This window comes from Paroedura picta, chromosome 7 (genome assembly GCF_049243985.1).
Source record: "Paroedura picta isolate Pp20150507F chromosome 7, Ppicta_v3.0, whole genome shotgun sequence".
NCBI lineage: Eukaryota > Metazoa > Chordata > Lepidosauria > Squamata > Gekkonidae > Paroedura > Paroedura picta.
Window position 1 is genome coordinate 110,459,419 of NC_135375.1, and position 26,575 is coordinate 110,485,993.

General features: G+C 47.5%; 1 protein-coding gene across 1 annotated transcript; it reads left to right on the forward strand.

Annotated features, from left to right (window-relative positions):
* The first annotated feature begins 6,390 nt into the window (after positions 1-6,390).
* On the forward strand, positions 6,391-26,476 carry LOC143841968 (OTU domain-containing protein 7A-like). Its single transcript, XM_077346518.1, is given in 12 exon segments — positions 6,391-6,399; positions 7,051-7,195; positions 12,521-12,706; positions 13,817-14,035; positions 15,466-15,567; positions 17,767-17,894; positions 18,226-18,338; positions 20,219-20,346; positions 21,676-21,825; positions 22,776-22,890; positions 23,422-23,506; positions 24,564-26,476. Coding segments are annotated over 12 exon segments (3,144 nt in total). The 3' UTR covers positions 26,328-26,476.
* The last annotated feature ends 99 nt before the right edge of the window (positions 26,477-26,575 follow it).

Genomic DNA, 26,575 nt, shown 5'->3' on the forward strand with positions numbered 1-26,575 from the left:
CTTTGAGTAGTGACAAGTGGTGTATAAAATTCAACTCTTCTTCTAACACCCTTTATTGCCTACTTATTAAGCCTGTGTCACTTAGAATCATAGAATAATAGAATAACAGAGTTGGAAGGGTCATCTAGTCCAACCCTCTGCACTATGCAGGACACTCACATCCCAATCTCTCACCTACTGTCACCTGCCACCCCCTTGAGTCTTCACAGAATCAGCCTCTCCGTCTAGAAGTCCAATTATAATCCAGACTCGGTTTAAAAATTTCCAAAGATGGAGAACCCACCACCTCCCGAGGAAGCCTGTTCCACTGACAAATAGCTCTAACTGTCAGGAACTTATTCCAGATATTTAGATGGAATTTCTTTTGAATTAATTTCATCCCAATCGCTCTAGTCTGTCCCTCTGGGGCAAGAGAGAACAATTCTGCTCCATCCTCCACATGGACACCTTTAAAATACTTGAAGATGGTTCTCAGATCCCCTCTCAGTTGCCTCCTCTCCGGGCTAAACAGACCAAGCTCCCCCAACCTTTCTTCATAAGTCTTGGTCTCCAAACCCTCACCCTCTTTGTTGCCCTCCTCTGGACATGTTCCAGTTTGTCAACATCCCTCTTCAGCTGGGGTGCCCAAAACTGAACACAGGACTCCAAGTGAGTCCGAACCAGAGCAGATTAAAGCTGTACCATCACCTTCTGTGATCTGGACACGATATTCCATTTGATACAGCCCAAAATCCCATTTGCCTTTTTAGCCACTGAATCACATGCTGACTCATGTTCAATTTATGGTCTACTAAGACTCCTAGATCCTTTTCACACATGCTACTGCCAAGACAAGTCTCCCCCATCTTATATTGGTGTATTTAGTTTTTCCTACCTAAATGCAGAACTTTACATTTCTCCTTATTGAACTTTATTTTATTCAGTTTAGCCCACTTCTCGAGCCTATCAAGATCAACCTGTATTCTGTAGCTGTCTTCAGCTGTGTTTGCTACCCCTCCCAGTTCAGTATCATCTGCAAATTTAATAAGTATCCGTTTTAATGCCTCATTCACTTCATTATGGTGGTGGAAAGGGTTTTCACGGCAAGCCACCCTGGGCTTCTTCCTCGGAGGTCTCCCATCCAAGTAGAAACCAGGGCCGACCTTGCTTAGCTTCCGAGATCTGACAAGATGGGGCTAGCCTGGGACATTTATTAAATTGATAAGACTGCCCCTCTCGGCGCAGCCATCTCCATGATGGCTGGACAAAATTTTAGCACCCTATCCTTCAAGCATATATACAAAGCCTTGAAGGAGCAAAGTGGCCGAGCACACAAACATCACTCCTTTATAGTTCAGGGTGATTTTCCGACTGCCTCAGAACCGAGGTTCTGTGACAACAATAAAACAAGAATAAAATTATACATCACCCCAAAATAGCACCTTAGAGACGAACAGGGTTTTCAGAGCTGTCAAACCTCAAAGCTCCATTCACTGGAGAGAGCTGAATCTTGAAAGCTCCTGTGCTAAAACCCTTTTTGGTCTCCAAGGTGTCGGCGGACTTCTGTTGCAGGCCGAAACAGCAGACCTCTGAAACGAACAACAACAACAAAATCTATCACTCCTTTAAACCATGAGGCCAATCTGAAATGCTCAGCAATTCAAGCAAACAGCAATGGCAGCAACAACCATCAACTAACACCTGGTGGGACCGCCAGCTGTTGAAAAGGAAACGGTTTTTGTTAGGCCTGAAAGGGTGTTGCTAAAAAACGAAACTGTCAATAAAGAAGACTGGGGGGGGGGTGTTTGTACCCTGCCTTTTGTTCCCTGAAGTGGTCCCAGAGCAGTTTACAAACTCCTTTCCCTTCCTCTCCCCTTATCCTCTCTAGCCGTACTATGTAGGGGCACCTACCGCATGGTTTCGGGTCACTGCTGAGAACCCCCCACCTCTCCCTCAGCTGTCACTCGTGATACCCTCAGTTTCTGCTGAGAATCATCCTGCACAAGGATGGTTCACCCCACCTCACCATTTCTGGTGAGATTCCCCTCCTGGCATTGCATTCAGCATCTGGACGTTCGCCTGAGGCATCTCCCTTGGGCCATAGCAAGAGAGGACGCAAGGACTGGCCCCAGGGCTCCCACCCATGTAGGAACCTCTTAAGAGCCAACTTGGTGTTGTGGTTATCACAGCAAAGCCAGGAATAGCTTGTGGATGAGTCCATTATGGCAGGATAGAGGGGAACGACCAAGGAGGCCCTGGAGAGCTCTCACAAAGCCCCTGGGGAGCCCTGGTTGGGATCTCTGCCCTCCAGGATCACCCTAAGTTAGTTGTGACTCAATAGTACTTTCCGCCCCCAACAGCAGAATCTTGTCAGACCTCGAAAGCCAGTCTGGTTTACAACTGGGATGGGAGGAAGTTCAGAGTCACTAGGCAGTGGCGGGCAACGATAACTCAGCACTGAACGTCTCTCGTCCTGAAACCCCCATGGGGTCGTCGTAACTCAGTTGTGACTTGACAGCAAACAAACCCCAAGAGAAATATAAACATGCCAGTTTTGGAAAGAGACTGAAAAGGCAACGGGAGCACTAGCGTGTCTGATGGGCTTCAAAAAATATTCCATTCAAAATATTTTGAAGCCCTCGAAGTCTGATTAGAGCTGCTGATTGCTCTCCCCAGGTCTGAGAAGATGGGGGCCGAAAGAGAACCTGTTCTGCTTCTCTGAGCGAGCAGCCTCTCTTTGTCTGGAGGCCTGCGCTCCTGTGATTTGTAGCCACAAACCGTAAAAAGACCTCCAGCTGTGCACAGCTCCACATCCTAAGAAAGGGTTTGGTTTTGTTTTTTGCAGAGACACATCACAATTGGTAGGAAGCAGCAGAAACAGAATGTTATCCCACTTGCTACCAAAACAACTACCCCAAAAAAAATCCTTTGTAAAAGCAATTTGTGATGCTCAATGCAACTTCTGGTTATTTTCTTTAAATAAAAATAAAGACGATATCACTTTCCCCAAGGAATCGATCTTAGCCTGCGTCATTGAATTAAAAATGGCATTGGAACATTTTAAATAGTTACGTTGACTTAAGTCTTTGGACAGTAGTATGATAGACGTACCTTTCCTCATCAAGTTGACAGGTCCGGAAATGCCTGTGCAGCTGTTTGTGTAGATAAGAATAGCCTAGCTGTAGCCTGCGTGCTTGTCCGGCAAGTGTGTTTTGATACAATGGGGATCTGAGCAGTATTTTTTATTGTGAAAAGGATATCAGTAAATTCATGAAAAATATATATATAGGAATTTCTGACTGCCCCTCTTAAAACTGATCAATTAAAAACATACAAACAAAACCGTGGAGGGAGTCTCGCATGGGAATCACTTAGGTCAACAGAATGTCCATGGTGGGCACTTAAGCACTGGTTTTTTTGATCCTGTTAATTTCAAAGTACCAGCCCCTATGCTCTTGATACACAGATCCTGATGAGTCTATACAGCCAGCACTTTGAGAGCCTCTGAGCAATTATGTGCTGTGCAGGAATCCTTTTGCACAGCTCCCAGCCTGGCCCTCAACTAACATCCTCCCCTCCTCGGCTAACATATTAAAGGATGTGCAGAGACCTAATGGTGTGTGGCTGAATTTGGGCTGCCCCTCTCTTCTCCTGAAAAGTCTGTGCGCAGATGTTTGGGTAGATAACGTTGCTTTGCTGTAGCCTTCTTGTTTGTCCTGCAAATGTGTTTTGATGTGATGAGGGGTTGAGTAACGTTTTTTCTATTGTTGGGAATATCTGCTGGTTCATTATTTAGGTCAACAGAATGTCCAGGGTTGGTGCTTAAGCAATGGATGTATTTTTATCCTTGTTCATTTCAAAGTATCATAGCCTGATTAAAATAAGCATATTAATTTTGGATCTTTGATGCTAAAAAACAGTCCTGTGCTCCTGATACACAGGCGCCTGATTTATTTTTTTCTTCTTCAAACCCACTGTTTGCAAAGGAATCCTTTGCATATCTCTCAGCCTTACCCTCCGTTAATCCCCCCCCCCCCCGACACATATTAAACGATGTGCAGAGACCGCACAGGGTCTGGCTGGATTTTTTAAATGGTAGATCCAGGGTATTTCAAATCGTTTTTTTAATTATCCAACCCACTTTGAATCTATCTCCCCCCCCACTAGTTTTATGTCAATAAGGGTATCATTATTACCAGCATGTAAAAAAAATACCTACTCTACACTCAGCATCCAACCACGGCTTGATTAAAATAACAAAATGAATTAATTTTGGATCTTTGATGCTAAAAACCATCCCTGCAAAGCGGACTGTTGTACAGATTTACACTTAGGGAGTGCTGTGGGACTCCAAGGGGTTCTCTGTGTCGCTGGAAGAAGTCTCAGAGAGTGTGGAGGGATTGGTAGGGGTTTTTTTGGGGGGGGAGTCGGGTGAGTATATATAAAAAAGCACCTCTGCATTTCTTCCCTATACACTCAGTATCCAACCGTGACTTGATTAAAATAACAACATGTATTAATTTTGGATCTTTGATGCTAAAAGCCAGCCCTGCAGAGCGGCCTGTTATAAAGATTTACATATAGGGAGTGCTCTGGGGCTCCAAAGGGTTCTCTGTGTGGCTGGAATAATTCTCAGAGAGTGTGCCAGGGGTGTTAGGAGACTTTTTGGAACTCCAGGAGTGCGCATGCTACCAACATTTAAACGTGCCAATGAGAGTGGGGGGTTTTGGCTGGGAACTGCCTTTCAAAAGGGAGAAAGGGGGGAGGCATCCTGCTGCAGGACCCTCTGCCCCATGGAAACCACACCAGCATATCTACTGTAGAGTCAGGATGAATATATATTTCAATTCAAACACATAGCTCTCAGCCTGTATGATCTGGCTTTCTAAGGAATTGCTCAGCCAGTTTGCCTACTGAATAGCTCACATATGTCAGAAAGGAAAAGACAGTTTAGGTCCCCCCCCCCCCCCCCGAAACGGCAGGGAGTGTGATTGTGGTTTGCTGTAGCTTGGCTGTCCAGCGAGTGTGTTTCGGGGTGATTAGTAGAAGGGTGGGGTAAGAGTAATCGCTTTTTCTTCTGTTGTGGACTCTTAAAACTTATCAACATGAAGTTTTTATTCTTGTTAATTTCAAAGTAGCAGGCCTTTGCCCCTCCACCCCACCCTCCATACGCAGAGCCTGAAATCAGCTATCTGTATACAGTCAATGATGTGAGAGTATCCGAGTTGACTGATTTATTTTCGGAGAATGGGTGCACAAGAAGATTCACAATATAAAGAAAATACACAAAATATATCACATAAAATACATACAGAAGCAAATTTTAAAACCACAATGTAGGACTACTTTAATCCTTTGCAATCCTAAACAAAGCTGACAGCTGCTTAGTAAGGACCGAAACCGCGAGGTTCGGGTGTACAACCCAGAGGAGATTGTTCCACAAGTGTGGGGCTGCGGCTGAAAAGGCCCTTTTTTTTCATGCAACCACCAAATAATCTTCTTTGGTTACTGGGACAGGCAGGCAGGCCTCTCCCAGTGATCTTAATTCCAGGGCTGACAAACTGGAACATGTCCAGAGGAGGGCAACAAAGAAGGTGAGGGTTTGGAGACCAAGACTTATGAAGAAAAGTTGGGGGAGCTTGGTCTGTTTAGCCTGGAGAGGAGGCAACTGAGAGGGGATCTGAGAACCATCTTCAAGTATTTTAAAGGCTGCCATGTAGAGGATGGAGCAGAATTGTTCTCTCTTGCCCCAGTGGGACAGACCAGAGCGATTGGGATGAAATTAATTCAAAAGAAATTCCATCTAAATATCCGGAAGAAGTTCCTGACAATTAGAGCGGTTTGTCAGTGGAACAGGCTTCCTCGGGAGGTGGTGGGTTTTCTATCTTTGGAAATTTTTAAACGGAGGATGGGTTATAATTGGACTTCTAGACGGAGAGGCTGATTCTGTTAAGACTCAAGGGGGTGGCAGGTGACAGTAGGTGAGAGATTGGGATGTGAGTGTCCTGCATAGTGCAGGGGGTTGGACTAGATGACCCTTCCAACTCTGTTATTCTATGATTCTAAGTGACACAGGCTTAATAAGTAGGCAATAAAGGGTGTTAGAAGAAGAGCTGAATTTTATACACCACTTGTCACTACTCAAAGGAGTCTCAAAGTGCCTTCCCTTCCTCTCCCCACAACAGACAACTTTGGAGGTAGGTGGGGTGGAAGAGCTCTAAGAGAACTGATCTGAGAACAGCTCTGTTAGGACTGTGACTGGCCCAAGGTCACCCAGCTGGCTGCACGTGGAGGAGTGGGCTTGCCAGGTTAAAAGCCGCCGCTCTTAGCCTTTATACCAAGCTGGCTCTCAACACCAAATTGGATCTCAGACTCCAAACATGATTCTGGATACATAATGTCTTGGAGGCAATGACAGTGGTAAGGTTGCCAACTCTGGGTCGGGAAATTCCTGGAGATATTGGGGCGGAGCCTCTAAAGTCCACCCTCCTGATCTACCATTTTCTCCAGGGGAACTTACCTCTGTGGTCTGGGCATTAGCCGCAATCCTGGAAGAACTTCAGGCCCAACTTGGAGGTTGGCAGTTCTAGTAAGGAGCCATATAGCTCTGGTTAAAAGAACGGGTTATTTCCCCCCAGCCCTTAATGAGGTTTCTGAGGAAACAAAGGGAAGATGTGGTTCTCGACATCTGCAGGTGACTCTCAGGAAAGAATCTTGAGCGGGTGGATGTGTCCTCCAGGCCCTTCCTGATTGGCTGCCTTTGCCATCAACTGCCGCATTGTGACGTGTCATTTCACCTCTGAACTTGATTGTGATGCTGGAAGGCGAGGGTGGCCGGTCGTCGAGGGCTACTGTAAACAGGATCAGTCCCTCAAGGCTGTTGGTTGATAGCGGACTGCCTTTTTCACTGCGTGAATATGGGCAGCATTCAACTGGGAATTGCATTGGGGATAGCATTTGGTGTTCTCCTTGTAGCAGCTATACTTCTGATTCTAGCGCTATGGCTCTACAGAAAGTTGGGGAGACCCTTTTCTGTGGTGAACAAGATTTCACCAATTCACCAACCTACAGAAGACAACAGAAAGCCACCACAGCAGTTGCGATGGGTCCTGTCCTGACCCTGCTGCACTTCTGGCAGCACAACTAGATGCGGTCCTGTCAGACTTTGTTCGGTCCACGGGGGCAGAACCGGGTCTGGCGAGAGACTTGCTAGAAGGTAAGCTCACAAACTTGAAAGCCTTTCCCTCCTGTCTTGTGAAGATGCCCTCTGTTCTACTATTAAGCCTGTGGCACAGAATTTTAAAAAATCAGCATGATCTGGATTCATTTAGTGACTTCGGGTTCTTATGCTGCCTCCTATCCCTTGGGGCTCAGCAAAAATGTTTCTTTTATCTAGGTTTATATCCCCCCCGTTCTTTGAGGGTATTGTGGCGCAGACCTTGTATTTCAGTGAAGTCTCATTCGAAAATTTCAAAGGCGTTTCTTACTCGGCTGGGTCGGATCGGCCCTCTGGTTTATTGCGGTGAGACTTATTGAAGAGAACCTCTTAGTATGTTGGGGCCCATTTTTATTCATTCTCTCTCTTGTTTATGGCCATGGTGTTTATTGAGGAGAGCGCCTTTGTGCCCTGTGACCCATGATGAATTAGGAGGCAGTAGAGGAGTCTAATGCTGGAGAAGAGCCTAATGCTGGGAGCGATCGAGGGCAAAAGAAGAAGGGGACGACAGAGAATGCGGTGGCTGGGTGGAGTTACTGAAGCAGTCGGTGCAAACTTAAATGGACTCTGGGGAATGGTAGAGGACAGGAATGCCTGGAGGATCATTGCCCATGGGGTGTACACGACTTCGCACCTAACAACAACAGAGGAGTCTCACCAGCCCCCAATGGGACTTTGATAGGTAGGCCAGCTCTACTCAGCGTTGTTTTAGGCCTCAACCATAGGGCTGGTGGAAAAGCGTTTTAAAATATTTTTCTCTCTCATATGGTTTCTGTCCCCAGTGGTCCTCAGGCTTTGTATTGCCAGCCGAGGTTCCGCAGAAGAGTCTCGGGTATAGTACAGTTTTGCAGATAGCATTTGTGTGGGAGATGGCCACCTGCGGGGAGAGCATTTGTGAGTGCTGATGGTGATTAAATTATCCTAGAAGTATTTTGGGAGTTTGTCGTCTACACCACAGTGTGAGCAGGATTCCAGTTGAGCAGGATAATGGCATCGTTTGTAAACAAAACTCAAAAAGTTGAACAAGTAAGATTAAAAGAAGGGGGGGAACAATATATACTGTAAGGGGAGGATTAATTTTGAAGAAAATGCAAAAAGATAACATTTTGCCAGGTCAGCGTAAGACAGTAGTAGAAATTAAGTCACTATGGTGCATTTCTTAGTGAATTCCACCAAGGTGGCCAACTTGGGGGTGCCTTCAAAACTAGCCCAATCTGTCATGCGTGAGAACTGTTATTCTATCAGAACCACAAGCCTGGCTCCAGGTTTCAGTGCTCCCTGGGCGTAGAGGGCACCTTATCCCCCCAATAATCAATAAAGATGTGGCCCAATTCTTCCAAGCAGAGTGAATCTGTGTCACTCCCCTTCCATGAGCTGGTCCCTACTCCAGGCACAATTATGGGAAGTTCTCTTTACCGCAGTCTTTCTCCCATCCATGTACCAGTGCTATGGTTTTTTTAGGCTTACCCACTCAGCACAAGAATCCATTTCCCATCCTGTTATGCAGGATGCAGGCCAAATAAGCCGTAAGATTGATAATTGGCCCCATTTTTGGCTATGGAAGGAAAACGTGACGGATCTCTTGCGCTGCTGCTTGACAGGTATGAAATTAACATCAGCTCTAGAGCAGCAAACCTTGGTGATACCATTGATCCAAAGATTTCTCTTTGAAGCTATGTTTAAACATCAGAGAGGAGGGTTTTTAATTTAATTTTATTTCATTTTTGTTCCCCCCCCCCCATCTGACTGTGCTGTGACAGAAGTTAGCTCTGTGTGCAAGTCAACAAGTCAGTTGCTACCAGCATCACGCACTTTTGGATCTTTGATGCTAAAAAACCAATCCTGCAGGGTGGGCTCTTGTAAGTATTTACAAGAAGAGTCTCCCTGCAGAAGCACATAGGGCGAAAAGCAGTCATGATGTCCCAATTTGGTTCTTGGACATAGCCCAAAGTTTTTTATCCTTGTTAATTTCAAACGTATTATAGTTTAATTAAAATAATCAGGTTAATTTTGGATCTTTGATGCTAAAAGCCAGCCCTGCAGAGCGGGCTGTTGTACAGTTTTATACATAGGGAATGCTCTGGGACTCCAAAGGGCTCCAGGAGCGCGCATGCTACCAGCATTTAAACATGCTAACGAGCGTGTGGGGCTCTGGCTGGGGACTGCCTTTCAAATGGGAGAGAGGGAAGGCATCCAGGGTGCTTTCTGCTACTGCAGAACCCACTGCCCCCATGGAAACCACACCAGTATATCTACTGCAGAATCAGGATGAATGTATATTTCTGTTCAAACTCATAGCTCTCAGCCTGTATGATCTGGCTTTCTAAGGAATTGCTCAGCCAGTTTGCCTACTGAATAGCTCACATATGTCAGAAAGGAAAAGGCTGGTTAGGCTCCGCCCCCCTCCCCTCAAAACGTCAGGGAGTGTTGATTGTGGCTTGCTGGATTATGTATTATGCTCAACTCTACCCCCCCCCCCGACCCCCCCACACACACATCCAGGCTTGGAGAAGGGCATTTTTTGTTGTTTTAATTAGTGAAACAACTTTGGGACAAGCTTTCCAAGGCTCAAGTCCACATCAGATCCCCTTTAGCAGCTTTTGACAGCCAAATTATTGAGTTTGTGTTCCAATGACAAGACCTTCCCTAGTATGTAGAACTAATTCTTCTCAGTGAGATGGTGATCCTCCATGTGGCTTACCATGGCAGACAGCAAGTGAGAGCTCACACATCTGAAGGCTTCCTTGTACACAAAATATACCACTGCATAGAAAAACTCAGGCCTGGAATGAAGATCACTGGGAGAGGCCTGTCTGGTTGTCCCAGTAACCAAAGAAGCTTATTTGGTGGTTACATGAAAAAAGGGCCTTTTCAGTGGCAGCCCCACACTTGTGGAACAAGCTCCTCTGGGTTGTACACTTGAACCTCCCGCTTTTGGTCCTTACTAGGCAGCTGTCGGCTTTATTTAGGATTGCATCGGATTAAAGTAGTCCTAAATTGTGGTTTTAAAATTTGCTTTTGTATGTATTTTATGTGATATATTTTATGTATTTTCTTTATATTGTGAATCTCCTTGGGCACCCACCCTCCAAAAATAAATCAGTCAACTCAGAGGCTCTCACATCGTTGACTGTATACAGCCAGTTGCTTTCAGGCTCAGTGTATCAGGGGAGAAAGGGCTGCCACTTTGAAATTAACAAGAATAAAAAACTTCCTGTTGGTCAGTTTTAAGAGAGCACTCAGAAATTCCTATATTCTATTCCACGAATGATCAGATATCCCCCCACGATAGAAGAAAAAAAACCATTAGTCGTACTCCACCCTTCTACTAATCACATCGAAACATACTCGCTGGACACCCAAGCTCCAGCAAGCCACAATCAACACTCCCTGACGTTTCAGGGGGGGGAGCCTAACCAGCCTTTTCCTTTCTGACATATGTGAGCTATTCAGTAGGCAAACTGGCTGAGCAATTCCTTAGAAAGCCAGATCATACAGGCTGAGAGCTATGTGTTTGAACAGAAATATATATTCATCCTGACTCTGCAGTAGATATACTGGTGTGGTTTCCATGGGGGCAGTGGGTTCTGCAGTAGCAGAAAGCACCCTGGATGCCTTCCCTCTCTCCCATTTGAAAGGCAGTCCCCAGCCAGAGCCCCACACGCTTGTTAGCACGTTTAAATGCTGGTAGCATGCGCGCTCCTGGATCTCCAAAAAAACCCTTCCTAGCACCCCTGGCACACTCTCTGAGACTTTTTCCAGCCACACAGAGAACCCCTTTGGAGTCCCAGAGCACTCCCTATGTGTAAAACCATACAACAGTCCGCTCTGCAGGGCTGGCTTTTAGCACCAAAGATCCAAAATTTATTCATTTTGTTATTTTAATCAAGCCATAGTTGGATACTGAGTGTAGAAGGGAGGAAATGCACCCTCCGAGCCCCCCCCCCCCAAACCCCACCTACCATCCCCTACCACACTCTCTGAAACTTCTTCCAGTCACACAGAGAACCCCTTTGGAGTCCCAGAGCATTCCCTATGTATAAAACTGTACAACAGCCCGCTCAGCAGGGTTGGCTTTTAGCATCAAAGATCCAAAATTAACCTGATTATTTTAATTAAACTATAATACGTTTGAAATTAACAAGGATAAAAAACTTTGGGCTATGTCCAAGAACCAAATTGGGACATCATGATTGCTTTTCGCCCTATGTGCTTCTGCAGGGAGACTCTTCTTGTAAATACTTACAAGAGCCCACCCTGCAGGATTGGTTTTTTAGCATCAAAGATCCAAAATTAATCTGCTTATTTTAATTAAACCATGACTCAAGCTACAACACTCCACCAACCAGCCCCCGTGGCACACTCTCTGAGACTTCTTCCAGCCACACAGAGAACCCCTTTAGAGACCCAGAGCACTCCCTATGGGTAAAACTGTACAGCAGGCAGCACTGTTGTGGGATGTTTTTGTTTTGTTTTTTAGCATCAAAGATCCCAAATTAATCTGCTTATTTTATGCAGGCTATGATACTTTTGAAATTAACAAGGATAAAAACTTTGAGCAATGTCCAAGTACCAACTATGGGACATCATGATTGCTTTTTCGCCCTATGTGCTTCTGCAGGGGAGACTCTTCTTGTAAATCCTTACAAGAGCCCGCCCTGCAGGATTGGTTTTTAGCATCAAAGATCTAAAATCATTCTGCCTATTTTTTAAGCAGGCTATGATACTTTGAAATTAACAAGGATAAAAAATACAGCACCATCCACGGGGCATTCTGATCGGCTTTTCTCTCAGGTGCTTGTGCTAGGACACTCTGCTTGTAAAATCCTTACACCTACCCGCCCCGCAGGGGTGGTTTTTCAGTATCCAAGATTCAAAATTAATCTGCTTATTTTAATTAAACCAATACTCAGGCTACAATAAGACATAATTCCTACCCCTCCCATTTCAGAGGGAGGGGCGAACCTGACCATGTGGGCAGGACCTTATACCCGCCTTAGTCCCACCTCCTCTGAGCTCTCATTGGTCAGAAAATACTGCACGCTCATTGGCTGGGGCACCTGTCATGATGAATGGTATACCCTCAGGACTACTCCTGGCTCAGGGGAAGAACCTCTGCTTGGCATGCAAGACCTCAGCCGGAGACCCTGGAGAGCCACTTCCAGGCTGAGTTCACAAGTCTGACCTTGACGGACCTGGGGGAGGGGGTCTGATTCAGTATAAATGCACCTTTGTGTCTTCACGCCTCTGTTGCTGCCATCCTCTCGCTGTCCTTTTAATATGCCTGTGGGGAATTAACACTTTTCTCAATGGGTCTCTTTCCAGACAAAAACTGGGATTTGTCAGCCGCCCTAAATGACTACGAACAGCTCCAGCAGGTGCATACAGTGAACCTCCCCCAGGTATTCAACGAAGGGAAGGACCCCAGGCAGCAGCAGGACCGAGAGCCTCCTCAGCAGGGGAACAAGACCGAGCGGCCCTCTCTCCAAAGGCAGGATGACATCGCTCCAGGTAACACGCTTCAGAACGGCAGAGCTTTGATAGCAAAGCAACTGACGGCCGTGGTTTGGTCAGCAGCTGGAGTTGGAGCAGGATCTCTCGAGAGGCGGGCTGCAGCCACACGCTGGCCGGCTGATCCCCTGTGTCCCTTTGCAGAGGAGAGTGGTCTCAGTTCCTCAGTCATCTATTAGGGGATCTATGTGGCTCAGTGACAGAATATCTGCTTGGCCCCTGTAGTTAAAAGGACCAGGCAGCAGGTGATGGTGAATGACCTTGTTCCCAAAGTGCTGCAGAGCTGCTGCCAGTCTTGAGTCGATGATGCAGACTTTGATGGACCAAGGCAGCTTCCCGCGTTTACTTAAAGCCTTTTGTTTGTTTACCCTCCTCACCCACCCTGTTTGACCTTCACAGCAGCTCATACAATCTCCAAAAGCCCTTCAAAGCAGTAATAAGCTACATGGCCACCACCCTCACATTTGGTCTGCTGTCAAAGGAGCATTCTCATTAGCAGAACAAAATTTGAGTCGGGGATGCACCTTAAAGGCCAGCACAGTTTCCTGAGATAGATTCAGGTGGCCAGCCATCTTGAGCTGAAGCAGCAGAACAATGTTTGAGTCAAGGGGCACTGTTACCGCCCACAAGGTTTTATTTACAGTAGGAATAAAAAGTCTTTGGTAAAATTCAAATCAAATTCAAAAAACCTTTAATGGCATATCAAAATCACGAGAACAAGGGTAATTCATAATATAATTAATTGATAAAAATTACATAGTCTAGATAAACAAATATAAAAGAGAATAAAAGGTAAAATTCAGCATTAGGAAAGGGAAGAGGGTGTGAAAATAAAGTTTCACAGGTTTGATGTACACAAGAGGAAAGTGAAAACAAAATGGGGATTTTTTTGAACAATGAGCTGTGAAGAAGAGTTGGTTTTATACCCCGCTTTTCACTACCCAAAGGAGTCTCAAAGCGGCTTACAATCGCCTTCCTTTCCTCTCCTCCCGGCAGGCACCCTTTGAGGTAGGCGTGAGTGAGAATCTGACAGGACTGCTCTGAGAATGGGAGATCATTTCCCCCGCCAAGGCCATGTTTTACCCCTCTCCTCTTTCTTTTCCCAAACAGAGAAGAGGCTTTCTAGAGGAATTTCTCATGCCAGCTCAGTAATAGTCTCCCTTGCTCGCTCTCACGTGGCCAACGAATGTAACAGTGAACAGTTCCCGTTGGAGATGCCCATCTACACATTCCAGCTCCCTGATCTTAGTGTTTACAGTCAGGACTTCAGGTGCTTCATTGAACACGATTTGATTGAGCAAGCCACAATGGTAGCTTTGGAACAAGCAGGTGAGCAGTTCCGTGAGCGTCTGGCTAACTTGGTCTTTTGAATTAGCTTGCACCAGAAGGTTTTGAATCCTCTGGAACAATGCAGCTTCATCCCTCTCATCTCACACAAGGTATCATAGAGCGGGAAGTGGGTAAAACGACCAAGGTGAGTGGCGGGAGGCATCTTCCCTTCAGAGAGTGGCTGAAGAGGGGAGTCCTTTCCATTTAGCAAAGAGAAGGCAAGGCAAGGGGAAGAAAGGGATGAAAATGTACACAGTTAGGTAGAGTTTAATTTCTCTTTCTTGTATTACTAACCCTTGGAGAGGCCCAGTTGTTAGTGCTTTGAAAAGCGGAGACTCCAAAAATCTTGTTGCTCTCTAAGGCGTTACTGGACTCAAAATTCTGGAGGAATATCTACATGGTTTAATTAGGCAGAGTGAGAGATTAAAGAGGCTTTTTATATAATGCTCCGCTTCAGAAATGTTCAGCTGTATTAGCTGCCTATCCACATGTGGGCCTGTCCTTGGTGATTAGACATAGATCGAGATGGATTTGACAAATCAGCATGAATAACCTCCTTGAAAGTCACTGCGGCTCGGTTCTCTCACAGTGCCTGAGCTTTGCATTAGGCTAGTAAGCCTCAGGCATGCGTATCCTGCCCCACTGGTCCTTCTGCAGGCCCCCTTCTTCTCCCGTACACCAAAGATCATGGCATACTGTTACAGGTGAACCACCAAATGATGGTTGGTAAACCTCCCTCCCTGCAAATTATTCATGGCTTCCAGTTTGAGTTTGGAGGGAATTCCCCTGCAAGTCGCTTATTTGGACATTACGTTCCTGAACTAAGGGCACAAGTGTTTGGAACTGGTGCTAAAAATGAGAACATGTTATTTCCAATATTATCTTTCCTAGTGGCTGTCTGACACTCTTTAAATTATTCTTTCCCGGGCCACTCCCAATCTAGATTTAATAAAACTGGGTAGGGACACGGAGCTGTTACCAGCGGCTGTTAATGGGATACTTCTGAAGATTACCAAGTTTGGGTAAATGGTATTTACAGTGGGTAATGTTTTCCAGTATATCCCTTGTATGCAGTCAGCTGGGTGACTCTGAGCCAGTCCCAGTTCTCTCAAAGCTCTCTCAGCCTCGCCCACTTCACAGGGTGTCTGTTGTGGGGGAAAGGAAGGGAAGGTGATTGTAAGTCACTTTGAGACGCCTTTGGGCAGTAAAAAGAGGGGTACAGAAACTCAGCCCTTCTTCAGATCCCCTTACCTGTGAAATATTACGTATCTTGTCTTTTTGTACTATCCATTAGATTCGTTGTACTCTTTATTGCTGCATGATATTGAAGAATGGGACAAGCTTTGAAATCAGCACAGGTTGAAACAGCTGGGCTGTGGCTGGTTTGGGCTTTGTAATTTTGCATTTCCACCTTTGTTTTTCTCCCCCAGGTCGTCTTAATTGGTGGACCACAATGTGTAATGGTTGCAAACGGCTTCTTCCACTGGCAACCCCAGGGGACGGAAACTGCCTTCTCCATGCTGCTTCCCTTGGTAGGTCCTCATTCTGTGAGAGGAGCCTTCTGGGAAATGCCCATATTCCCTCCTAGTTGGCTTATTTTGAATGTCTCTTTCCCGCCTCTCCTTTTCAGAAAAGCTCGACTAGTTCTTATCTGTCTCCCTACCTCATCCTGTTCCATCTCTTATCAATTTTAAGCAGATCACTAAAATCTGAGAAAAAGTAGACTTCATTTGAGTGGCTGTGAAAAAAAATTATTATAATAATTATTATATTTGTATACTACTCTCCTGCAAGCAGCTCGGGGCAGTGACCAAAATGAATAAATAACGTGTGAAATATAATCAAAACAAATATTATTCTCATCAAAATTTAATTAAACTATTTTGCAGCTAACAGTGATAGGTCTGCTCTTGCCTTCTAATAAAACAGGCAGTGTCTCTATGTGATCTATATTTTGGAGCAGAGGAAGAACCGAAAAGATTTTTAGGGTCCGAAAAGTAGGGTTCAAAGGTCACATGAATACAGGTGGACAACACTGACCTGCAATCGCATGCTGCATCAGGGTACGGTATCTTCAGAATGCCCCCTTTGCAAAACTTCTCGACTGGGTGCCAAGGCCACCTAAAGACAGGGCTGTAGCGAGGAGCAGTGAAATACAAACAGTAATCAGGAAAGCGGAAGAATCCCAGCCGATCGAAAAGAACAAACACGTTGTGCTCTACAGGTGTGTAGCTGGGCTGCTCTGCAGGTAGCACTACTATAATCATAACGTAAATAGATGTTTCTTAATCATTCTCATGACTTCCTCCTTGGTACCTGACTAAAGGGAGGCCAAGGGAAGAGTGAGGAGCTGGAATCGTTGCTTGGACTGGCTGTTACGGATCAGGCCCCAAGATGTTCAGATTAGCTGTTGAGAGAGTGCTTATTCAGGATGGCTTGCCGGGCCAAAGCACAGCTGGCTCTAGTCATGTTGAGCCGAGGGCTCTGCTCGCCCAACCTCTGTATCTCTCAGCCTCCATTCCCCATCTATCTCTTGTGCTCCGCTGCGACCTGTCTCACAGAATTATGGCGAGATAACGCAACGTTACCCTTTTTGGAAAAGATTTCCAGGCAGGAGAGGGAATAAAATTGAAATGAAACGCCGTTCTGTCCCCCTCCCCCTTCTGTAAGTTATTTTGGATATGTCACGATTCGTACAATTTGATGGATGACAGACGTGTCGCTGTCTGAGCGGGCGAGATAAAGGTGTGAGAACAAATTAAACCTTTTAACCTGTAGGGCCGTCACGTGCTGTCCCTATGAAGTCCGGGCCTGATGCAGGCAAAGATTGCCTTTTCATCTGAAAGCATTTTACCTTCAGCAATATTGCAGACTCTGCTCAGGCCATGGAAGCTAAGCAGGGTCAGCCCTGGCTACTACAATTTGGACGGGAGACCCCAAAGGACCCCCAGGGTTGCCGTGCAGAGGCAGGCCGTGGCAAACCACCTCTGAACCTCTCTGGCCTTAAAAGCCCTACAGGTTGCCACGAGTCAGCTGTTAAATGGGAGCTTTCCAGAACTGTAGGGAAGGGCAGCATATAATGGAAAGAAATAATAATAAAAATAACGGGCTGCAAGAAACCGTCCCCAAATCAATTTCTATAACATGTAAGCCTGCCGCTGATCGTCTATTTTAGGATTCAAATCTGTCGGGTCTAGCGCTTGTGGGTTTTTTATTTAATTTCATTTTTTTTACAAAGATCCTCCATTGTAGGGAGACAACAAAGCATGGGATCCTTGAAGGAGTTAGGCAAGTCTCTAGCGACTGCAGGCAGTTTGAAGCCTCCGATTAGAACAAGCAGTTTCTAAGGCTAAAATCAAGAGCCTTGAGCTCCTCCTGGCCCAGCAGGAGCTCCACGAGAGAGCCCAGGCGGAGATAGCTAAAAGCCTTTCTGTTTTTCCTCCTTCCTTTCTTAAATTTACAAGAGAGGTCTCTTCACCATCCATTTAGACTCCACTGTTGCTCCTATTAACCTGTTTAATCCTGACAGCTATGATTTGAGAAAGGCTTAGAACAATGAGAGGGCGTCAGGTACAGGCGATAATTAGAGCCCTTCCAGGCACCCGCCAAGCCTTAAGTCGTCTCTCTGCCTGTTTTGCACCGTTTCAGTGCTGCTGTCACTGGATCTGTGGCGCTAACTTAGAGGGTGTGTCTGTGTGTGATTCCTTCCTCTCCCCCCCCCCTGCATTTAGGAATGTGGGGGTTCCATGACAGGGACCTCATGCTGCGGAAAGCCCTCTATACCATGATGAGAAGCGGCGCTGAAAGGGAAGCCCTCAAGAGAAGGTGGAGATGGCAGCAGACGCAACAAAACAAGGAGGTTGGTTTGGCCCGAAGAGGCAAGCCCTCGCCTAGAGTTTCCCTTGGCAGCTGTGGCCGCAGGGTTAATCGGGCCTTGCTGGTTTGCAGGGGAACAGCCGGGTTTGAATCCAAGAGGTTGGGGGCATAAGCTTTTGAGGGTCTCTTCACCAGCTGCTCGGTAGGCAGTTTCAAGGGGGAAGCTACATCAGCCTGCAGCGGGAGAGCTAGATTAGAGTCCAGCGACCGCTCAGAGACCAAGAAGGTTTCCTCTCATCTGGGAGGGACAGGAGAAGAGGCTAAACAGGCCAACTAAGCAAATGAATCACACTGCATTCTCTTGTCTCCCCTAGTTGGGACTTGTGTACACAGAAGAAGAATGGGAGCAGGAATGGCACGAACTTCTCAAGCTGGCTTCCAGCGAACCACGCACTCACTTGAGCAAAAACGGAGGCACGGGTGGGGGGTAAGTCCCCAAAAACTCCTGTGTTCTCCTTCCCCCCTCTCCCCTTCTTTCTTTTTGGAGAAGTGGCTAATCCACGCTGCTGATTCTGCATTCAGGTCCTTATCAGCCGTTTCCCCCAGCCTCATTCTGTCCTCAGACTTCCTTTGGTTTGGTTTTGCTTCATGTTTCGCACAGCTTGGTGCTCCCCAATTAGAAAATGTGCGGAGAGGTGTTTGCCAAAAAAACTCCTGTCTCTAGAGAAGTCGCTTCTGACAACTTTGTTTCTCCGAAGATCAAAACCAACACGTACATAGCACGGATAAATATTTTAAATATCGAACGCGACAGTGCTCCGAGTCCGGTCTCCTGGGGCGTTACCAGCCGCTAGGGAAGGGACACAGTCTGCCTTCCTTCCTCATTCGGCAGACTTTTCCAGATTAGTTATCGCATGTAACCTGTAAGAAAACGTCTCTTATTGGAGAGGGTAAGGATGCTGGTGACTGTAGTTCCGGAGGGGGCCGGACAAAGGCAGCCGGGTTCTCAAGAATCCTTTCCAGTATAAGCTGACTTGGGGTTTTCCGTAGAACGGCAGGAAGCTAATATAAGTACAGATAAGTACAGCTGAGGTTTCATGGTCTGAACTTGCTGTGTTCATGTGTATCACAGCCCTGTGACCCAAACCAAACAAGGTTAGCCTTATTTCTGCTTTATGAATCATTAGCAGCCTCCAAAGATGCCATTCCATTGATGGAGAAGTGGTAATGCCCTCCCCCCCCCACACACAAATATCCTGAGACCCTCCCTTTTCTCGCCTCCTGTCCCAGATGATCTTTCCTAGAGTAGAAATTTGAAGGGGGAGGGGGGGCTGCAGAACTGGGACACAGGAGCTTTATTCCCCTGGATCCAAGCCACTGTTTTGGTGGTCCTACAAATGGAGTGTTCAAGGCATTCTCTATGTACCGTGAAGGGGGAGATACCTCTTAATATCAGAGTAAGGTGTGGCTGCAGTCTCTTGTCCGGATCCAAGGTAAAAATCTGAAGCCTCAAGATAAATGTAAGAGCCCCAAGTTGGGAGCCATGAATCTCCCCCCCCCCAAAAAAAATCTCATGCATTACATTTCCCAATTATTTCACTGTACTTGGTACTAATTGGGAAATGTAATGCATGAGATTTTTCCCAATTATTTCACTGTACTTGGTACTAATAAGAGCCTCTTGTGGCGCAGAGTGGTAAGGCAGCCGTCTGAAAGCTCTGCCCATGAGGCTGGGAGTTCTATCCCAGCAGCCGGCTCAAGGTTGACTCAGCTTTCCATCCTTCCGAGGTCAGTAAAATGAGTACCCAGCTTGCTGGGGGGTAAACGGTAATGACTGGGGAAGGCACTGGCAAACTACCCCATATTGAGTCTGCCATGAAAACGCTGGAGGGCGTCACCCCAAGGGTCAGACATGACCCAGTGCTTGCACAGGGGATACCTTTACCTTTACTTGGTACTAAAGGGAATTCGCAAATCAGCCTGTGAATTATAGATGAGCCCATTTTCTTTGGTGTCAGAACAAACTTGACACATCCCAAAGTGCAGCGGCTTCAAAGCAAACTCCGTTTAAAGGGGAGGAAACGGCGGATTATGAGCGAGACTAAGCTGCCACCTGTGTGTCAGGGCTTTTTTAAAAAAAAAATTAAGTTTTTGTGGGCCAAAATACTCTTTCTAAAAAAGAAAGCACCTGTAGTAGCAGTCAACTGAGCACTGCAGAACTGGGGGATCGCCTCCTAGATGTTACGGGGCCGCTTCTGATGTTTGTCTGATTCGTACAGTCACGATGGCAAACATCTTTGGGGAGGGCTATCAGGAAACTGAGACCAGCAAGCAGTGAATTGCATGCCCCATTGCTTGGTTTTCCAGAGTGGACAACTCGGAAGATCCAGTGTACGAGAGCCTAGAGGAATTCCATGTGTTTGTCCTAGCACATATATTAAGACAGGCAATTGTTATGGTTGCAGATACAGTGCTGAGAGACTCAGGAGGGGAAGGTAAGCCTGTTGGATCGTGGTTTGCCCAGATTGGTTAGCTTAACCGGTGCTTGGCTGTGGGGACTTCCCTACTCAGGGGCTTTCCGCACCGGGATCTTTGTAGCAAATTGGTTGCTGAATGAAAAATCGCCATTTAAAATAGTGGAATTCGTCGTTATGCATACCTGCCTTTGTAGTGGAATCCAGTTGCATTTTGTAGCGTTTCCCACAGGCTTCCGGTCTCGGCAGAAATTGCTAGAAAGGAAGCGCTATTGCCAAGCTCGTCCCGCCCCTGGCCGTCAAGCAGCCAATGGGCAGCCATTAGCATGCTCCCAAACAGCCCCTTTCCCTTTAAGAAAGTTAAAAAAAAAAAAAAACAGACCCATTGCAACGAATCTGTGTTGATTCGTTGCAACGGAGAGAACCATCCAGCTGCCTGGTGTGTTTGAGCTGTCATTTCATCGTTGCCACGCTCCCTCTGAGTGAAAAAAAAAAAATCCCCCCCCCCCTCTCACGGGCCCGATTTTTGGCTGAATGAATGTGAAAAAAATAAAGGGAAAATACATCAGCAAACGGGCTTTTCTGTTCTTTGTGCTTTGTGACTGAAGGGGAGGGACTGAAGCCGGGGAAGCCTCTAAACAGAAAGAGGCTCGCTGGTGCGTTTATCCCCGCTCGCTCGGAGAAAAAAAAAATGGCGATCGCTTCGCCGGAAGATCAGAGGAGAGAGCCAGGGGGAGGGACTTTGTAGAAACCGCAACAATGTTAACGCACAGGTCTTTTTCGCAACTGTTGCAGATTGGTTGCAGGAGTGTATCGCTTTCCGGAGGGTGAATCCACTTTTGGGGATTTCCCTGAAAGCGCTACAAGGAAGCGCTTTTTGCAGATCGGTTTCAGGTGTGTGGCAGATTGTCGACGACGTTGTGCATAATGGCAAATCAGTAGCGTTTTCAATTGGCAACCATTGTGCGATTTTGAAGGCGTGCGAAAAGCCCCTCAGTATAGGGCGTCAACGCACCTTGTGGGAGCCTTTTGTAAGGAGGAAAAGACTCCTCAAGAGAATTGCTGAGCTTCGCACAGGTCAGTCTCGAGCAGACCAGGAAGTTGTCTTTAACGAAGGCATCCGTAGCTGGTTTAGTTAATGAAAATCTCCTTCAGGAATCTCACTCGTGAAGAATTCGGGCGCCAGAATCAGAAGCGCTCTGTGGTTTTAGGTCACCAGGGTCTGAGTGAGTCCCCCAGTGGTATGAAACCTAAAAAAACACCACTGTCATCGTTCAGGAGGCCACCTAGTTCTGCGGCTTATTTCAAACAAATCTTGGTGGTTGCTTCCCTCCCCCCCCCTCTTCACAGCATTTGCGCCAATTCCATTTGGCGGTATTTACTTGCCTCTGGAAGTCCCACCAAACCGTTGCCACTGCTCTCCCCTGGTCCTCGCCTATGATCAAGCGCACTTCTCAGCTCTCGTCTCCATGGAGCAAAAAGACCAACAGAAAGAACAAGGTATGTGGCACGTGAAAGCAATGCGTAGGAGAGGGGGAGGCAGAGCGGCAGCCGAGGGGCTGTCCTGACCGTGGGCTCAGAGCTCAGCCGGAGGCAGAGTTGCTACTGGGAACGTATGAAGAAGAAGAAGAAGAAGAGTTCGGAAGAGTTTCTCCGTTCGGAAAAGAGCAAGGGGGGGACATGATAGAGGTCTCTACAGCGGTGGATTCAGGCAGGTCGCCTTCTTGGTCTGAAGCAGCGGAACAAAGTTTTGAGTCCAGGGGCACCTTTAAGCCCAACCGAGTGTTATTCAAGGTATCAGCTTTCGGGTGCGTGCTTTTGTGGGCATAGGCCGTACGACAGGGTGTGGTTTTAGTCGGTTCTGAGGGTGTGTGCTTTTGAGAATCCACACTCCCTTTGTCTGGTATTGCGACAAACTATGCACTGCAGTACATAGCTCCACCGTCTGTATATTATGCACGTGGTTTGGGTGCAGTGGCCCACCTAATCCAACTCTCTATGCCACTCAGTGGGTCCAAATCCCGGAGCCATCCGGAGGTCCACCAGCAGGGCCAGGACTCCAGCACAAGAATACAGAGTATCACTGTCCTAGACCAGCTCCTCTGGAGGACCAAGAACAGGGCCTAGAGGCTGAGACTGTTTCATTGCTGCCTGGCTTTTGGCTCTGGGCTTCCGATGATTAGTGCCACCCCCCAGTCCCCATGCCTAGGAGTCACGGATAGAATTGTCCTTTATAGATCACTTTTCAGGCTGTTTATTCCTGTGGCCATCACGACATCCTCTGGCAGCAAATTCCACGTGTGTGGGTGCCCTGAAGCTGTGCAACATTGTTGGGTATCCTCCAAGAGCCTTTTCTTAACCCACCCCCACTCGCCCCAACGTCAAGGGGGTGTACGTCAAGCCAGTTCCAGCTAAACCGATTTCTTCCTTTCCGCTCTTCTTTCCTTCAGCGGTGATCCCTCTGACTGACTCTGAACACAAGTTACTGCCTTTGCACTTTGCGGTTGATCCCGGGAAAGACTGGGAATGGGGGAAGGATGACAGTGATAACACCAAGCTGGCCAAGTAAGACCTGGTTTCTCTCTTTAAAAACCCTCAAGACCTCAGCGTCCGCTGAGCCTGAAGGCAGCGGGGGGTGCCTTCGACGCAGCAGCCAGGTCATTGCTGAGCCTGCATTCCTAGCAGAAGCCCCAGAACAAGCGAGGTTTTTGAGCCACAGGCAATTCTTGCACTGCCGATGGCTCACGCAGTCCCAGCCGTCCGTGAACCAAGTGCTTCAGCCTCGTGCCGAAGCTCTCGTGCCTCACGGGAGTGAGTTGGGGTCCCGTGCTAGCAAGCTCTCCTGCAGGGCTGGCTTCCCGGGGGAACTCGAGGGTGTTTCAAGAAAATCCCCCCACCCCCTATGTTTTTTTGCTGAGAGTATTCCTTTTGGAGATTCAGTAGCGTTGGCCTTGCTTAGAATGCCGCGTGGCTGTTTCTTTTGATCATGCGCAAGAGTTGTGTGGCTGTACTGTTTTCAGTAATTATGTAGTATGTGGTCTTTCCTTTCCCTTTCTCTTTCTCTCTCTCTCCCCCCCTCCCCCTTCCCTTTCTTAGTTTGACCCTCTCTCTGGAGGCCAAGCTTAACTTTCTGCACAGTTACATGAACGTAACCTGGATACGCATACCATCAGAAACACAGGTAAACCCCCTTTATTCTATAACAGCTTCTGGAGGGAGATGGGAGACCACTGTGGGTGTCTGGGCTCACCAAGGGGGCTGCAGGGTCTTACAGTACAAGAGGGCTCTTCCTCAGCTAGTGCTCTAGAGAAACTGTGGCCCAGTGCTGCACCCTGTGCAGTGGCATCTCGAGAGGCGGGAAAGAGACAGGAGGAGAGGTGGGGCTGCTAAGATATCCTCTAACTCAGGGGTCGTCAACCTGTGGTCCTCCAGATGTTCATGGACTGCAATTCCCATGAGCCCCTGCCAGCATTTGCCCCTGCTTTAACTAACCTTCTGGGTCACTAGAGCCTGTGGGCCGATGCCATTTTAAGACCGCCTAAAAGAGTCAGACGGTTGGCGATGTAAAAGGCCTTATCCAGAGACCCTGGAGAGCCACCGCCTGTCAGAGGGCCCAGGAACGACCTCGAAGGCAGATTCATGCTGCTGCTCTCCAGGGTCTCAGTCGGAGCTCTTTTCTGTCCCCTCCTACCTGATCCGCCTATCTAAACCAGGGATTGAACCTGGGACCCCCTGCATGCTTTCCCACTGTACCACAGTCCCTCTCATCCCACACCTGTAATAATCCACCAATACACTCTCTTATGTGTGCGTAAAAGCCTCAGAATGAGGTTAATCCCTGCTGCCTGGTCCTTTTAACGGGGGAACCCAGGGATTGAACCCCAGGGACCTTCTGCTGCCAAGCACCTCTTTTGCACGGCACAATTTCAAGACCGTAACTTTCCCAAAGATATTTTGATGAGGTAGCGAAGGCCTTGAGGAAGTTTTAGTTTTTTTTTTCTGTAGGGAACTCCCACTAGAGTGTAGATCATGGGTAGTCGACCTGTGGTCCTCCAGATGTTCATGGACTACAATTCCCTGCAATTGCTGGCAGGAGCTCATGGGAATCGTAGTTCACGAACATTTGGAGGACCACAGGTTGACTACCCCTGGTGTAGATAACGGGATTCTTACCAGAGATGACCGCAGGGCTAAGAATACTCGTTCGCTTCTAATTGTCAACTTACTTCTCCCAATAGGCACTGCTAGCCCAGCCAGAATCCCCAACTGCGTCAACTGGGGAAGATGTTCAGTCTCTGGCTGACTCCATGGATTCTGACAGGGATTCTATCTGTAGTAATTCTAACGGCAATAATGGCAAAAATGGGAAGGAGAAAGAAAAACAGAGGAAGGACAAAGACAAAAATCGGGCCGATTCAGTTGCGAACAAGCTCGGAAGCTTGAGTAAGACCCTCGACATTAAGCTGAAGAGGAATATGGGTGGTCTCGGAGGACTTGTGAATGGCAAAATGAGCAGAGCAAATTCAGGAAATGGGAAGAACGGGGAGATTGTCGAAAAAGTCAAGGAGAAGAAGTCCAAGTCTCGCAAAGGAAGCAAAGAAGACTCTGGCCAGTCGGCTAGCACCTCTCCTTCCGCAAAGACCACTCCTTCTCCCACGGAGAAGGTAAACATCTCAGCCATAGAAAAACTGAACTCTAAATCTCCTTCGGACAAGCAGTCGGACCCGTGGAAGTACAGCACAGATGTCAAGCTGAGTCTCAACATACTTAGAGCAGCCATGCAAGGTGAGCGAAAATTTATTTTTGCTGGCCTCCTCTTGACCAGCCACAGGCATCAATTTCATGAGGAAATGATCGGCTATTACTTGACCAGCGCTCAGGAGCGCTTCACTGCCGAGCAGGATCAGAAGAGGAAAGAGGCGGAGAAGAAGGCCGTGCTCAACGGGATGTCTTGCCGGAAGCTGGAGCAAGAGGCCTACTCGAAAGAGAGGCTGAACTCATCTCCTGAGGGAAGGGCGTCACCCGTCCTGCCGCAAAGCCATACCACGCAACTGGCCTTAAAGTTTAAAGACCGCTCGAGTCCCCCACCGGCACCGTTTCCTTCGCCTGTCAACAGCCCCAAGAGAAGTGGGCACATCCCGGTATCCACCCACTATAGCCATACGCCCAGGCGTCAATTTCACGAGGAAATGATCGGCTATTACTTGACCAGCGCTCAGGAGCGCTTCACTGCCGAGCAGGATCAGAAGAGGAAAGAGGCGGAGAAGAAGGCCGTGCTCAACGGGATGTCTTGCCGGAAGCTGGAGCAAGAGGCCTACTCGAAAGAGAGGCTGAACTCATCTCCTCAGGGAAGGGTGTTTCCCGTCCTGCCACAAAGCCATACCACGCAACTGGTCTTAAAGTTTAAAGACCGCTCGAGTCCCCCACCGGCACCGGTTCCTTCACCTGTCAACAGCCCCAAGAGAAGTGGGCGCATCCCGGTATCCGCCCACTATAGCCATACGCCCCCTGTCCAGAGGCAAAGCGTCATCCACCTGCATGACGTCCGCTCCAAGCCGTCGAGCTTCCAAGACGACATCTACAAGCCGGTAGTCGGCACCTTGAAGACCTGTGCCACCTACCCCCAGAAGAACCGGTCATTGTCTTCGCAGAGCTACAGCCCAGCCCGGCTAGCAGGCATCCGTACCGTCAACACGGTAGAATCCCTGACCTACGCCATGCCCACGGACCACAAGTCGCAGACGTACACCAATGGATTTAATGCCAACGAGGCTAGAGACACCTTGGAATACGTCAATGAGGAAGCCCCTCAGACCTGGTTGAACAATGACAAAAACTGAGGCAGAAGCCCACTTTGCCCGAGATACTTGATCCAGCAGAACCGCTGCAAGAAGGAAAGCTGCTCCTTTTATAGCTGCCCCGAGACTGAAAACTATTGCTCCTACTGCCATAGGGAAGAGCTCAGGCGCAGGGAGCGGGAAAGCAAGGGCCATCGACATTGAAAAAAGTGGAGTGCTTCCCACGAATATTTATTTCCTCCGTTTTCTTACTTACCCAAGCGTGTGGCAATGGATCCTAGGAGGAAGAGAAATGGAATTTATGGGGAGAAAGGTCTAGTTTGTTCCCCTAACCCTGCCAGGGGTGATGGGGGGGGGTGTATTAATTTATCATAAAAAGCTTGTTGTTTTCCATGTTGTCAGTGTCCTTTTCTTTTCTTTTTTTACATATGGTGAAGCTGAAAGGTTGTTTA